This window comes from Peromyscus maniculatus, chromosome 15, assembly GCF_049852395.1.
Source record: "Peromyscus maniculatus bairdii isolate BWxNUB_F1_BW_parent chromosome 15, HU_Pman_BW_mat_3.1, whole genome shotgun sequence".
NCBI lineage: Eukaryota > Metazoa > Chordata > Mammalia > Rodentia > Cricetidae > Peromyscus > Peromyscus maniculatus.
The window spans coordinates 36,321,772-36,334,882 of record NC_134866.1 but is presented as its reverse complement, the minus strand read 5'-3'; the positions used below and the strand labels follow the sequence as shown (position 1 = coordinate 36,334,882).

The following is a 13,111-nucleotide window of genomic DNA, read 5'->3' as shown; positions in this document are numbered from 1 at the left end:
GTGAACGGCTTCTACAAGCAAGGTCCCAGCTCCAAAGGTCCCACAGCTTTCTGAAACAGGAGAACAGTCAGGGAGCAGGCATTTGAAGCATTAGCCTGTGAGGAACATTTCAGATTCAAACCATGACATCCTCACTTTGAGGAGGAAAAATGTGATTGAAGAATTAACCTTTAGGTTTTAAAAGCACTAGATTGTTTTTTTCTTTTTCTTTTTCTTTTTCTTTTTCTTTTTTTTTTTATGTATGAGTGCTCTGTCTACATATACACATGCCCTCCATCAGATCCCATTATAGATGTTTATGAGCCACCGTGTTGTTGTTGGGAATTGAACTTGGGACCTCTGGAAGAGCAGACAGTGCTCTTAACCGCTGAGCCATCTCACCAGCCTTCAAAGTACTAATTTGTAATTAAAGGGAAATTATGAAACCAATCTTTGTTTTTAAACATTTAATTTATAAAAGTATCAATTTATAAATTGAACTCTTTGCTGATAAGCAAGTTGAAAAATATAGGGCAGTTGTAATTTGGTTTCAAAATTAGACTTTTGTATCTTTAAGCGATGTTATGGATCCTCTCTGTTATGTTTTCTAATACTCAACCTAAGAAGTCTTATTTTCAAATGATTTTACTACAGAAGCATGCCTATCTTTGTCCAAAATGTAGTCGGTTAACCATGACGGTATATAAAGGCTGTAAGATTTGAGATCAGTGTTTAAGATGCAGAAAGCATCGCTTGTGTTACAAATGTAACTCCCAAGCATCGTATACTGTAAACTATGATTGATTAATTAATTACAGAATAGAAATTAAATATCAGTGAACTCACGAGACTCTTCCCCTCCATTTTCTGCCTGGAAACAAGTCCTATGTTTCTGATCTATAAATGATCAGTGTGCTTTCTCCAGGCTGAGGTAACAGTTGGCTTGTTGACACTCTTCCAGCGGAACTTAAGGAGCTTCCAGAAACAAACTGAAAAGCTGTTCTCCTTGGCGGAGGCGGAGGCTTCTTGCACTTCACAGAGACTGTCTCTTGGAGAGAAAAATCAGCTTGTTATTGTTGTCCACCCCCTACCCCCCACCCCCCTCATTCAGGAGGTTAGAATTTCTCAGAAGTAGTTTCGAAGGGCTGCTCTGAGGAAGGGGGTCAGACATGAACTTTAGTGAACAATCCCAGGTATAGTCTTCACGGGAGGACCACAGCTCACACTCATTGAAGTACTTTTTTTTTGAGGCAGGTTCTTTCTATATAGTCCTGGCTATCCAGGAACTCTGTAGATCACTGGCCTTGAACTCACAGAGTGCTGAGATTGAAGGTGTGCTCCACCATGCCACTGTCCTTTAGGCTATTTGTTCTTACCCTCCTGGGTGAGGAATCAGGAGGTCTCCCTGGTTTCTGATTTAGAAATTCAGAATGGGGTGAGCCAATACCTGTTAGGGATATGAAACTGGGGTGTCTGAGGGAGTGTGGAGTTCGCTACCCCCTTTCTCAATGTTGCCTCATCTTTTAATCCCGAGTGAAAGAGCAGTAGCATACAGCTGAGGTTCACACGTTCTACGCCCGAAGATTCTAAACATCGTCAGAGGATCGCACTCAACCGTGGGCCCTTACTGGGCCGGCCACGAAACAGGCTTCCACGTGGAGGTTGTTGCCTGTTCCTTTAGCTCCCACACAGTTATGCCTCCTATGGTTTCTCCACAGGAGTGTGTCTCTCTCCTTTGGGCAGGTAGGAAGGTGCTGCAACTAGGTTTTTTAGTTTTTCTAGCTCAGTGGTGCTAGAGGTTTTCTCCCCCAAGAACAAAACTGCCGAGACTCGCGTTGATTCTGAAGTCATCTCCACATAAGGCCCTTAGAGAATATACTGCCTTCTATTAGGATGTCCTCTCCTTTCAAATCGATTTTCCTTCACAGTCTGGCTTTACTAAAGCCCACCCCCACCTGCCCACATTCTCCTCCTCTGTGTTGATGCCACACATGATCTGATAATAGTTTCTCCTAAGAGAAATGGCAGCCTATTCCCCCCGCCCCTTCCTTCATCTCCCCGTAAATATCAAGCTTGTGGGTTTCAGTTTATCAGGACTGTATTATACATGGAGATACAGCAGGATTTGCCGCATTTCATCAGATCTACCTGGCACCTAATGGAGAATTAAAAGTCACTTAATTTTTATAACAGGAGACTCGTCTAGTTACCCCAAATTGTGAGGGCTATCCCATAGAAAAATGAAAACAAATTCTGAATTGTGATTTAGAACTACATTATATTAAATTTTATCAGACAGCCAAATATTTTAGTAGGTTTTTCTATTGGCCAAGTTTGACTTCATGTCTGTACTGAGTAACTGAGCTCCTACTGTAATGGGGCTTTTCAAAATTCTATCTCGATTATCTCTCCATCAAGATGTAATGTTACTTCAGTAGGAGCAATAAAACAGGTACAACAGACGTGGGAAATTAAGTACCAACAGAGGCATGACCTGCATGGTGACTTGAAGGGAAGAAGCGCGGGTCTCCAGCTGAGGGGGTCCACACAAGGATGTGCCAGAGATGGGCAGTAAGGATGAACTGGTTTTATTGGATGAAGTTTCAAGAGGGAAGAGAATTATTTTCCCTGAGTTTGTTACAATGTTCTCTCTCTCTCTCTCTCTCTCTCTCTCTCTCTCTCTCTCTCTCTCTCTCTCTCTCTCTCTCTCTGAAACAGGGTTTCTCTGTGTAGCTTTGGTGCCTGTCCTGGATCTCGCTCTGTAGACCTCGAACTCAAGAGATCCTCCTGCCTCTGCCTCCCGAGTGCTCGGATTAAAGATGTGCGCCGCCACCGCCTGGCTTATATTTGTAATTTTTGTGAAGATTTTTTTCCCTTTCTTGGCAGCCTCCATGTTAAACGCAGAAGGATCTGCGTCAGCCCGCACAACCGTACTCTGAAGCGTTGGATGAGAGCCTCAGAGGCGAAGAAGGAAGGCAAAGGAAATCCCTGCCATAAGAAGCGGCACAGCAGGAGGGCCCGAAAGAGTCACACCCAGAGAAAGCACGGAACCCAGGGCCACAAAGCTCCTCGTCAGAACAGATGCGTGACCCTACAGAGAGAACTCCGCAAGTGAACCGGCCCGTAGTTGGTTCTAAATTTCTCACCCGAATCTTCCTCACGGACACCCATTGTTGTTTTGCTTTGTTTGAATAACTGCCGCTAAGGATGTAAGTTGAGTGGTGAAGCGCTTGCGCAGCATGTAAATTCAATCCCTGACACCAAAAAGCAAAAAACAAACAAAAGTGTGCACAAGTAACCAATACTATACTTAACTGAACATGTAACATTCATCTTTATATATAAAACTTAGAGGGATAATATAGATAGAAGTGCTCTAACTTTTTAAGTTCTCCAGTCCTACAGGGGAGCTGAAGGATGGTACAAGGATTATGTACTTACCTGCCACCTACACTAGTCACTGTTAATATTCTCTCTTCCGTTTGTGTGTGTGTGCACAGTACATACATCTAAGAGCTTTTCCACTACACCATTTGAAAAGCGGCAAACGTGACTTTTGTCTAGTCCATTTCCTGTTACTGAAACAACATTTCTGATTATGTAACTTCTTAAAAATTCCAAGTTTATTTGGCCCGGGTTCCTGAGGTGGGAAAGTCCAGGAACTTGGCACTGAGATCTGGTTGGCATCTGGGAGGAACTTTTCAATGTACCTTAATGTGACAGAGGACCGCATGGGGCAAGGTAGCCCAGTGTACTAGCTCGGATCCTTTCCTTTTCTAACAATGCCACTAGGCACGTCAGGGAGCCTGCACCCATACAGCCTCGTTTAACCTCAGCCACACCAAAGGCCCATCTCCAAATGCCAAGAACATGTAGATTTAAGGATCGAGTTCCAACACATAAATATCTGCGGAACACACTCAAACCAGGGCAACACTTCAGTCCTCATTTCTCTCTAGAATTATCACTTGGTATCACCTAAGAATAAACACATTTTCCTAAATAATTACACTAGCAGTTTTATACCCGGAAAGTTAGCATTTTCCTATAGTCTATACTCAATTTTTTTTTATTTCCAGATGACTTTATATAATTTTTTTCAGTCCAGGTTCACATATCGCCATTTGTTTTTATGTTGCTTTGGTATTTTCAATATAAAAAGAGTCTCTCAGGCTTTTTCTTTCCCCGTTTCTATTCTTCCATAGCATGGACTGCTAAAGAGCAAAGGTTAGAATGTGTTTCACCTTCCAGGTTTGTGTGATTGGTCTTCATGATCATCTCAAGCTTCCTCTATGGATTTGTATGCTTCTTGACTCCTTTGTGGCTCTGCAGCATCATTTTCTAAGTAGGAAAGTGTAAGCCAAGGGGCGCTTAGAGGTTTGAATAACTACGACCATGTTGTAAATGCTAAAGCTGAAAAAGGAAACTCTGCCTCACTGCCCAGAAACTTCCCTCTTCTGTCATAGTTCTTAGAGTGGTAGCAGCATTATAAATACAGAGACCGGTCCTGGATTGGTAGGTAATTTTGTATAAATACAAGGACCGGTCCTGGATTGGTAGGTAATTTTGTATTGTTCTTAACAAAGATTCTGCTCGATGTGTGTGTTTATTGAGAAAACCACTGATGTAGCTCTGACTGGCTCAGAACTAGTCAAGTAGACCAGGCTGGGCTTGAACTTAGAGATCCGCCTGGCTCTGCCTCCCAAGTGCTGGGATCAAAGGTGTGCGCCATCACCGCCCGGCTGCCTTTTTTTTTTTTAAACTCCCAGTCCACCTCCTCCATGTGTTGTGAGCTGATTCACAATGGAGAAATTTAGACACATGGTAAACGCTCATTTGCTATGACAATCATTAGAACAGGGTCAATTTGTCAGATGTCCATGGTGTCTTGGGCAGTCCCGGGCAGCAGTATTACTAGGATTACTTGGAGGAACAAACGGGACACAAAGAAGTGCTGAACCTGATGCCAGTTAAAATATCACCAGGTAAACCTTTGCCCAGTGCCCCTCGTAGAAACTGATGCAGCCTGTGGTTTCTTTAGGCTCCCCAACAATCCTGCAGCTTTGTTTTTGGTAGTTCTGCTTTATAGATGAGCAAAGTGGAGGTTCAGAGAGGTCAAATGGCTCACCCTACATTTTATAGTAAGAGGCAGAGACAAGCTGTGTCCAGATTCCTGGACCCTTACCAGTTCTCCTTGCAGCCCCAATGGTGGACTGAGATACATGGGCATGGAGGTGGGAGAGGAAATCTGTCACTGGTTCCCAAAGGGTGAGGGGACACATCGGGTTTATAGCATGAAACCCTCTGCCACCGGCACTGTGGGTGATGATTGTTGACAAAAGCCACCTTCACAGACCAAAATGGGCCTCTCGACTCGATCTGATGCACTTTCACATGCTCCCAGAGCAGAGGGAACTACAAACTATTACAGTCTTTGGTTTGCAAGATCTTTTTCATCAGGTCTGTCTTTTGAGTCTATCATCAGATTTTATCCAGAAGTATAGCGTTCTTCAGTTCTGCTCTGGCGTGCCTTTGAAAGGCAATCCTGAGGGAAAACGCCTCTGTGTTTCTCTTAAATCTTGTATCACCATCGTCATTCAGCATCATCAAGGTACAGGTCCAAAGGCCAAAGAAAGCAGCACTGAATTTAAAGTTGTAATAACATACAATGATACAAAGTCAGAACAAGGCACACGTTTTCAATTAGTCATAATAGGCAGGTTGAAAAGTTAAAATGAAAACCAAAACATTGATCTTGGAGCCTTTCAGCTCATCATTTGAATCATATATTTTCATTTTATTTCTACTTGTAACCCACATCATCCAGGATTTGATACAATTTGTTGTTACTACAAATGACAGTATGTGAGATATATTATAAAAACTGGTTGCTATGGTTTGGGTAAGTGTCCTCAAAGGCCTGTGTACGGAAGGCTTGTTCTTCAGCCTGTGGTGCTCCTGGGAAGCAGTGGAAAATCTGAAATGTGGAATCTAATGAACAAACTTAGGTCCCTGGGGGTGTGTCCTTGTCTTTGTTTCATATCACCAGGGACTAAGCAGCTTCTTTGATCACGTATTTCTACCATAATATTCTGTCTGCCACAGGCCCAGGGGCAATGGAGACCCAACTGATCATGAGTCCACTTCTAAAACTGTGAGCCAAAAGAAACCTTTCGGCTTTTAAGGTTGGTTTGTTACAGAAACAGGGTTAACACAAGGATTTCATTGTAATGTAAATAGTTAAGATTCGGTATCTGAAAGACAAAAATCTCTTAGACTACCATGTGTGCTTAGTAAAATACTATCATTCTTATACTATGTACAATATTGTGTTGTAAGTACTGTTACTATACCATGAGTTACTATGAGCAAGCCACCCAGGTTAACCTGTAGGCCTTCTTTTTTTAATGTATTCTTCTTATACTTTATTAAAAATTATGCATTTTATTATAATTTTTCCCATTGTTTTTTTTTTAAACAGAGGAGCAGCTCAATTTATTGTACTCTGTTCTTCTTATTCTGAGACTTAGTTCTTTGCTTAATGTCTTTGAGGCTTTTTTGAAGTTTTACTTCTTCTAGGGAGTTAGTTCCACAATTTCAAATGAAATACTTTGTCAATTGTTGGTGGATTTGAAGCACCATCTCTTGCCTCCTGCTGTCCCTGTCCCCATTCCTCCCTCTCTTCTCATCGTAGTTTGTGGCAGTTTTATTGCTCTTATTGTAGCCCTTGACCGCAAATCCACCTCTGCTCGTTAGTGCATTGACCCTTCCTCCTCTTCTTCCTGCTCTCCTTCCCTATCCTGCCAGCTGTACTTGCACATTTATTCATATGTAGATTAGATCTACAGTTTCATAGCACGCTAATAATTGTCTTCATGTGTTAAGACGGAGTTTCCCAACCCTGACAGTTCTGACAACTTGAGCTGGGTCATTCTTTGTTCAGGGAGTTCTCTTACAGATGCCTTCTGTTCTTGTTCTGATGAGTCACTCACTTGCAGAGAACTCCGTTTGTACGTGAGAAGCTGTTCAGAGTTCTACGAGGGCAGCTAACTGAGTCCATGTCCACTGTAGGGAGGTCATGTCCTTCCCTTTGAGCAGCACCTCTGGCCCCTGCAAGCTAGGCGTCATTCAGATGTCTCCAGATGTTACCAGATGCCTCTTGGACAGAGGGAGCAAAATCATCCTTCCCCCAGTTGTAAACTTACTAGCCTTAACTCTAAAGTGGACTTTAAAATAGAAAGCCAGCTGAAGTGAAGAATGTCTAAGATGACCCCAAGATTTAATACCCTGGTAGACGCACATTGGCGAATGGAACAGATCAAGCATAATCCAGGTGTGGCAATGAAGATACTTTGTAGCAATAATTAAGGTCACAGATGAGTTGACATTAAGATGGGGAGATTATCTAGGCAGGAATGACTAAACCACTGGAGACCTTTAAATATAGGTCTTAAGGTCAGAATCAGGGAAAACAGAGAGATTCAAATCACAAGGTATTCAAAGATCTTGCGCTCATCACATTGCTTTTGAACAGGGTAAGAACAAATTCCCAGACAGCTCTGAAGACTCAGGATTCCCAGAGGATTTCTGTCTAACCCTTTGTTAGACAGAGCTCACACAGTAGTCATTATTGTGTACATTCTTTCTGCACCACCATCAGCTGGGCGTGGTTGGTGTTCCAGGTGAAGCTGGCAACAGTTGGATTCTGAGGGTCCAAAACAGTGGTGTCCTCTAGAACGTACAATGAGTGTACAGTCAGTGTTGGCTGGAAACAGTCAACCTGTCCAGTGGCGTACTGGCATACTGCTGGTCCTGGTTAGAAGTCTTCTACATGGAAGGTTCTGGTCAGGGGTTCTCTCCCGGTGTAAGGTGTCTTCAGTCAAGGCATCTCTGTTGCAGCGTATTGGATACTGCTGCCAGAAGGCAGAGAAAACTTGCTCCTGGGAACCTGGTTGGAAGTTGTTCCTGGGAAGGTTGACCCAGGAAATGCTTCGCCATGGCCGTGGTGCAGTGTTTGAAATTCAAAACACCGGAAGCATGGAGCATGAGCTCACAGCTCACTCACCACCACGAGAAAGGGGACAGCCAGCCCAGCATATCTTTATGTCATCTGTTCTTTCTGTGTGCCAGTTTTTGTGTCCAGACTTCCCCTCTTCTATAGAGACACCAGACACCCGCCATTCTGGATCAGGACACAGCCCAGCGATCTCATCTTACACCTTCAATGACCCCATTTCCAAATAAAGTCACACCTTGAGGGGTTGGGGATTTGAACTTCACCATGAGAATTTGGTGGGTGCAGAGACACAATGCAATCCATCATAGGGAGGCTGAGGAATGTGAGGATGGGAGAGGAATTTAACTGAAGTTCCTGATCGGGTGGTCCGATGTAGCACTACCCTTCATATGCTACTGGCGAGTAATAAACTGCATCTTCCCACTTCAGAGATAAGGGCCGTGCACTGCTAAGCTTGTAGCTACTGCTCTTTCATTGTCGGAAGGGCAAATGGATGCTCAGGAAACTTACCATCTTCAGGCACATTACAGTCTTTTTTCAATCTCATGAACAGAAAAGTAACTACTTCTTCCAAAACTGTAGGAATTGTTCTTTTGTTTCGAACACCGTGAAACAAACTAGAAACATTAGAAATGTTCTATTTGTCCTCAGAATGACCCCAAAAGTCATTTACCCTTAGAGAGGCAAAAACCAAGGATAGAGGGATTAAACAGGTCACTCAGAGGCAAACCTGTTAAGTGGTAGAGCCTGAGATCCAGCCGAGGATTTTGTCAGCACTACACTCTGACCCATTTCTCTGTATATCATGTACACTGTCGAGTGGTTTCCAGAAGGTTTATGGTCTTTCTGGTTAGAGGCTTGAGAAAGTATCTCTTCAGAGTATCTCCATTCCTGCCAGGATGGTTACGGCATTACAAAGTGAGACTTCTAAGACAAGCCCAGACTAGTGAAGCTGCAGAGATTGTCGGGAGGTAAGAGCATCGGCTGCTCTCCCAGAGAATACAGATCGGATTCCCAGTACCTACGTGGTGGCTCACAGCCGTCTGTACCTCCAGTTCCCGGGGAGCTGACATCCTCTTCTGGCCTCTGCAGTCACCAAGCACACACAGGGTGCACAGACATACATGCAGGCAAAATAACCATACATATAAAATAAAGACAACACAAAGGGACTGGATAAACGCTATTACAGAGGGAGCAGGTCAGTTACCCGGGGACTAGTCCAACAACAGTGACTCTGCCCTGACTTTTCTCCCTCACATGTACTCCCTTTAATATATGGCACCCTCTGCCACACAGCAGGCAAGGATGCCCCGGCCAGCTGTCCCCTTGAACTTTTGAGCCTCTATGACAGTAAGAAGTAAATCACTCTGCTCCATCAATTACCCAGTAAATTGTTAGTGTTGTCAACTTGACACAATCGCATTATAAATTTTACTTATCGATTTATTTATTTGTGTCGGGGGTAGGGGATGTGGCACACAGGTTTGCTTTTTGTTTGTACCATAGCATGTGGAGGCAGGAGGATGACTCTGAAGGGTCAGTTCTCTCCTGCCACCCTGTGGGATCCAGTTAGTAAATTCGGGTTATTAGGCCTACATATAAGCACCTCTACCCATAGAACAATCTCACTGCTGCAGCTCTGATACAGTCTAAAAGCACCTGAGAAAAGAGTCTCGATGAGGGATATCTAGATTAGATTATCCTGTGGGCATGTATGTTGGGGATTATCTTTTTTTTTTTTTTTTTTTTTAGACAGGGCCTTAACATTTGCCTTGGCTAACCTGGAATTCTCTAGGTAGATCCTCCTGCCTCTGCTTCCCAAGGCCTGGGATTAAAGATGTGCACCACCACACCAGGCTAAGGGGGATATCTTGGTTAAGTTAACTGAGGTGGTAAGATATGCCCACTGCAGGTGGTACCGTTCCCTAGGCAGGGGATCCTGAACTATGTCAGAGTAGAGAAAGTGAGCTGAGTAGGCATGACTGCATTCATTCAGTCTCTGCTCCCAACTGTGGACATGACTGGCCGCTCCAGGTCCCTGCTGCTTGACCTTCCCACAGTAATGAACTACAACCTGAAATTGTGAGCCAGATAAAATCTCCATCTTTTTGTTGTTGTTGTTGCTTTTGCTGGGGTATTTTATCACAGCAAAAAGAAAGAAAACTAAAACACCCAGTCACTCAGTCTCAGATTTTATACTAGGGCAACCCAAAAGAGACTCAGACAATAACCTACACGATACACACACATCATACATACACATACACATACATCATACATAAACATACACAATACACACATATCGTACATACACACACATATCACACATATACAGACATACACACACAGAGACATACACAATACACACATCATACACACACACACACTTTTGCTTTTATGGAACACTGTTGTTAATTTCCCCCTCTCTAATAGTATTACTTTATGGGCTGGAGAGATGGCTCAGAGGTTAAGAGCACTGACTGCTCTCTCAGAGGTCCCAAGTTCAATTCCCAGCACCCACATGGTGGTTCACAACCATCTAGAATGAGATCTGGTGCCCTCTTCTGGTGTGCAGACATACATGCAGACAGAACACTGTATACATAATAAATAAATCAATCTTTAAAAAAAGAGTATTACTTTACTGTTACTCTAGTTACAAAAAATTGCAATGTTTATTAGAAAATAGTCTATAAGTAAGATTTTCTGAAATTAGTTAGTTTTTATTATGTTTTACTATTGAGCTGAGACAGCGGAAGGATTACTTATTGTACACAAGGTACACTGGGTCACAAGTGAGGACTTGTGGCAATGAACAAGTGAGAACTAGTCCAGAACGCCACAGGCCCAGGTCAGAGTGCCAGCAGGAACCGTTTGGGTTGTAAGCAAGGCAATCCCACGGAGGTGTTCCCAGGGATCTGGTGGTAAAGTTCAGAGCCCTTGAGACTTAGGACCAGCAGAAGCACACAGTCCAACAGCTTGCACCAGCACCCCGGCCTCCGGCACCCCGGCCTCCGGCACCCCGGCCTCCAGCATCCCTTATTTCTGCTTCTTGGGCCTCTATCGCTACACAAGCTAATGCACATGGCCCCGTCTGTCTTCTCATGCATTTCAGGCTGTGTGGTTGCCTCTGGCCCCATTCATTCTCATGTACAGGAGTTTCAAGGAAGATGGTGGCAACGCTGAGAACTGAAATTATTTTTTGATCTCTTCTCTTCCAGAGACAACAACATAAAGTTCTTCTATCTGTGACCTGTCCTCCTCCTCCCCTCCCTTTCCTTCCTCTCTCCTTCCCTTTGGGAAACAGAAGTAGCTTTACCTTGGCCTGAGCTCTTAAGCTATTCAGGCAGGGACACAGACTTTGACATACTCTCGTTCTTGTGAATTAAGGAAAATTTGCTTACAAAGGACTGACTGAAAAAAATAAAGAAATACGACTATATTTATACCCTGCACAGTGAGAGCAAGTCTTCCTATTACATAAGGTATTATTTCAGGTATCCAAATCACATGGGTCACAGGTAACAACTTTGAGGTTCAGGTTATCTGTAAGGACACGCTGAAACAAGCCTTACATTAAATGAGTCACTTCAAACTTACATAAACAATCTTTGATGATAGAAATTGCTTCTCACTCCAAAATGGGCTCAAGTCAGCTTTCCGATATAAAAAGAGAAACAGCATTTCTCTTAACCAAGTCTCAAAATGAGGACAATGCTTCCATATTTCTGGCTGAGAAATCAGAGGTAGTAAAGATATAGTATATACATACAGTGCCTGTTAACTGAAGCCAAAATACTTATATAATGACTTATGTAGAAATAAAATAAAATATTGGCGTGCTTGGGTTTAATGGAGTCAGCAATTATTTAAAACACACACAAATGAAAATATGTAGACTTGTTTTATATAAGTTAAAAATATGAACTAAGGGGTAAATACTTTCCAGAATGTGCTTAAATAAAATAAGAAATGTAGTTAAATAATCTCCACCTTCCCCAAACTGGGGTTACACTTGCCTGGCTTTTACATGGGTTCTGGGGATCTGAACTCTGGCCCGTATGCTTGCCCACAAGCACTTTATCTCCTGGGCCATTTCCCCAGCACCGTGCATTAAATTAAAGATAATGCTGACATCTGACTTTTCATTTACGCTGCACAGTTAAGATGGAAAAAAATACTGGGTTGTTGGGGTCAAACAGGCCTTGACTGGAATTCCTGTAGTGACCTTTGGTTTGTTTATCTGCAAATAGTGGGGGTGGGGGGGGGTGGGGGAGACTGAACTAAAGAGTTGTCGTGGGGATTTCATACCTATTAAAAACAACAACCAGTGCTCCATGTAAGAAGTAACAAGTGACTTGACTTCCCAGCCCTTGAGTACCTGTTAATATTACAGCGTGGCCTCAGGGTCAGTTTGGAAAAATTGAGGACTGCACATTTTGTACTCCAAAATGAACGGCTATGAGAAGAGTCCTGAGGATGCATGTGCCCCTAAGAACAGCAATTTCTTGTAGCAAGACCCCAGAAACAGGCTTTGTCCCTGAGCACAACCTCAATAACACCCTAAGACCCTAGAGGTCACAATGAATAAAGATAACTTCTGACCACTAGGTTGGTGAGGTTAAGAAATACCTCAATCGCTGGGCAGTGGTGGTGCGCCTTTAATCCCAGCACTCAGGAGGCAGGGGCAGGCAGATCTCTGTGAGTTCGAGGCCAGCCTGGGCTACAGACTGAGTTCCAGGACAGACTCCAAAACTACACAGAGAAACTCTGTTTTAAAAAAACAAACTAACAAACAAACAAACAAACAAAAAACAAAAAGAAAAAGAAAGGAAGGAAGAAAGAAAGAAAAAAAAGAAAGAAAAGAAGGAAAGAAAGAAAGAAAGAAAGCAAGAAAGAAAGAAAGACCTCAATCATGTGTCAGGATAATGCATTCTTTTCTTGCAGGCATGTATATTCTGTTCTACAGCGTGACATTAACTTTGTTTCACTGTTGGATTCAACTGTGATGAAGTTTGAGGAAATATTAAAACTTCCCTTCTCCTCTGTCCTCTCCACCCCCAGAAATAGCTGAGCTTTCGACGGGAGTGAGCAAGGAGGAGACCATGAGAA

General features: G+C 43.1%; 2 protein-coding genes across 9 annotated transcripts in view; one reads left to right on the top strand and one right to left on the bottom strand.

The window, feature by feature from the left end:
- Ccl28 (C-C motif chemokine ligand 28) overlaps window positions 1-6,432 on the top strand; it is a 31,766-nt gene extending 25,334 nt beyond the window's left edge. Inside the window, exon 3 of the mRNA XM_006989813.4 lies at window positions 2,866-6,432. Within this exon, the coding sequence (XP_006989875.3) occupies window positions 2,866-3,094 (229 nt within the window). The 3' untranslated portion in view covers window positions 3,095-6,432. The remainder of the gene's footprint in view (window positions 1-2,865) is intronic.
- Window positions 1-13,111, bottom strand: part of LOC107402789 (uncharacterized) — a 32,866-nt gene that overhangs the window by 619 nt on the left and 19,136 nt on the right. For 2 of the 8 annotated variants that reach the window (XR_006063947.2, XM_076551858.1), the window contains exons 2-5: window positions 11,600-11,731; window positions 11,319-11,413; window positions 3,126-3,233; window positions 826-1,027 (exon numbers count right to left, since the gene is read on the bottom strand). The exons of 1 other annotated variant lie outside the window; for it this stretch is intronic. The gene's annotated coding sequence lies outside the window, so the exon portion shown is untranslated. Of the gene's footprint in view, window positions 1-825; window positions 1,028-3,125; window positions 9,083-11,318; window positions 11,414-11,599; window positions 11,732-13,111 lie in introns of all 8 variants that reach the window. 5 more of the 8 variants (XM_076551859.1, XM_076551861.1, XM_076551860.1 and 2 more) reach the window with 5 other exon arrangements.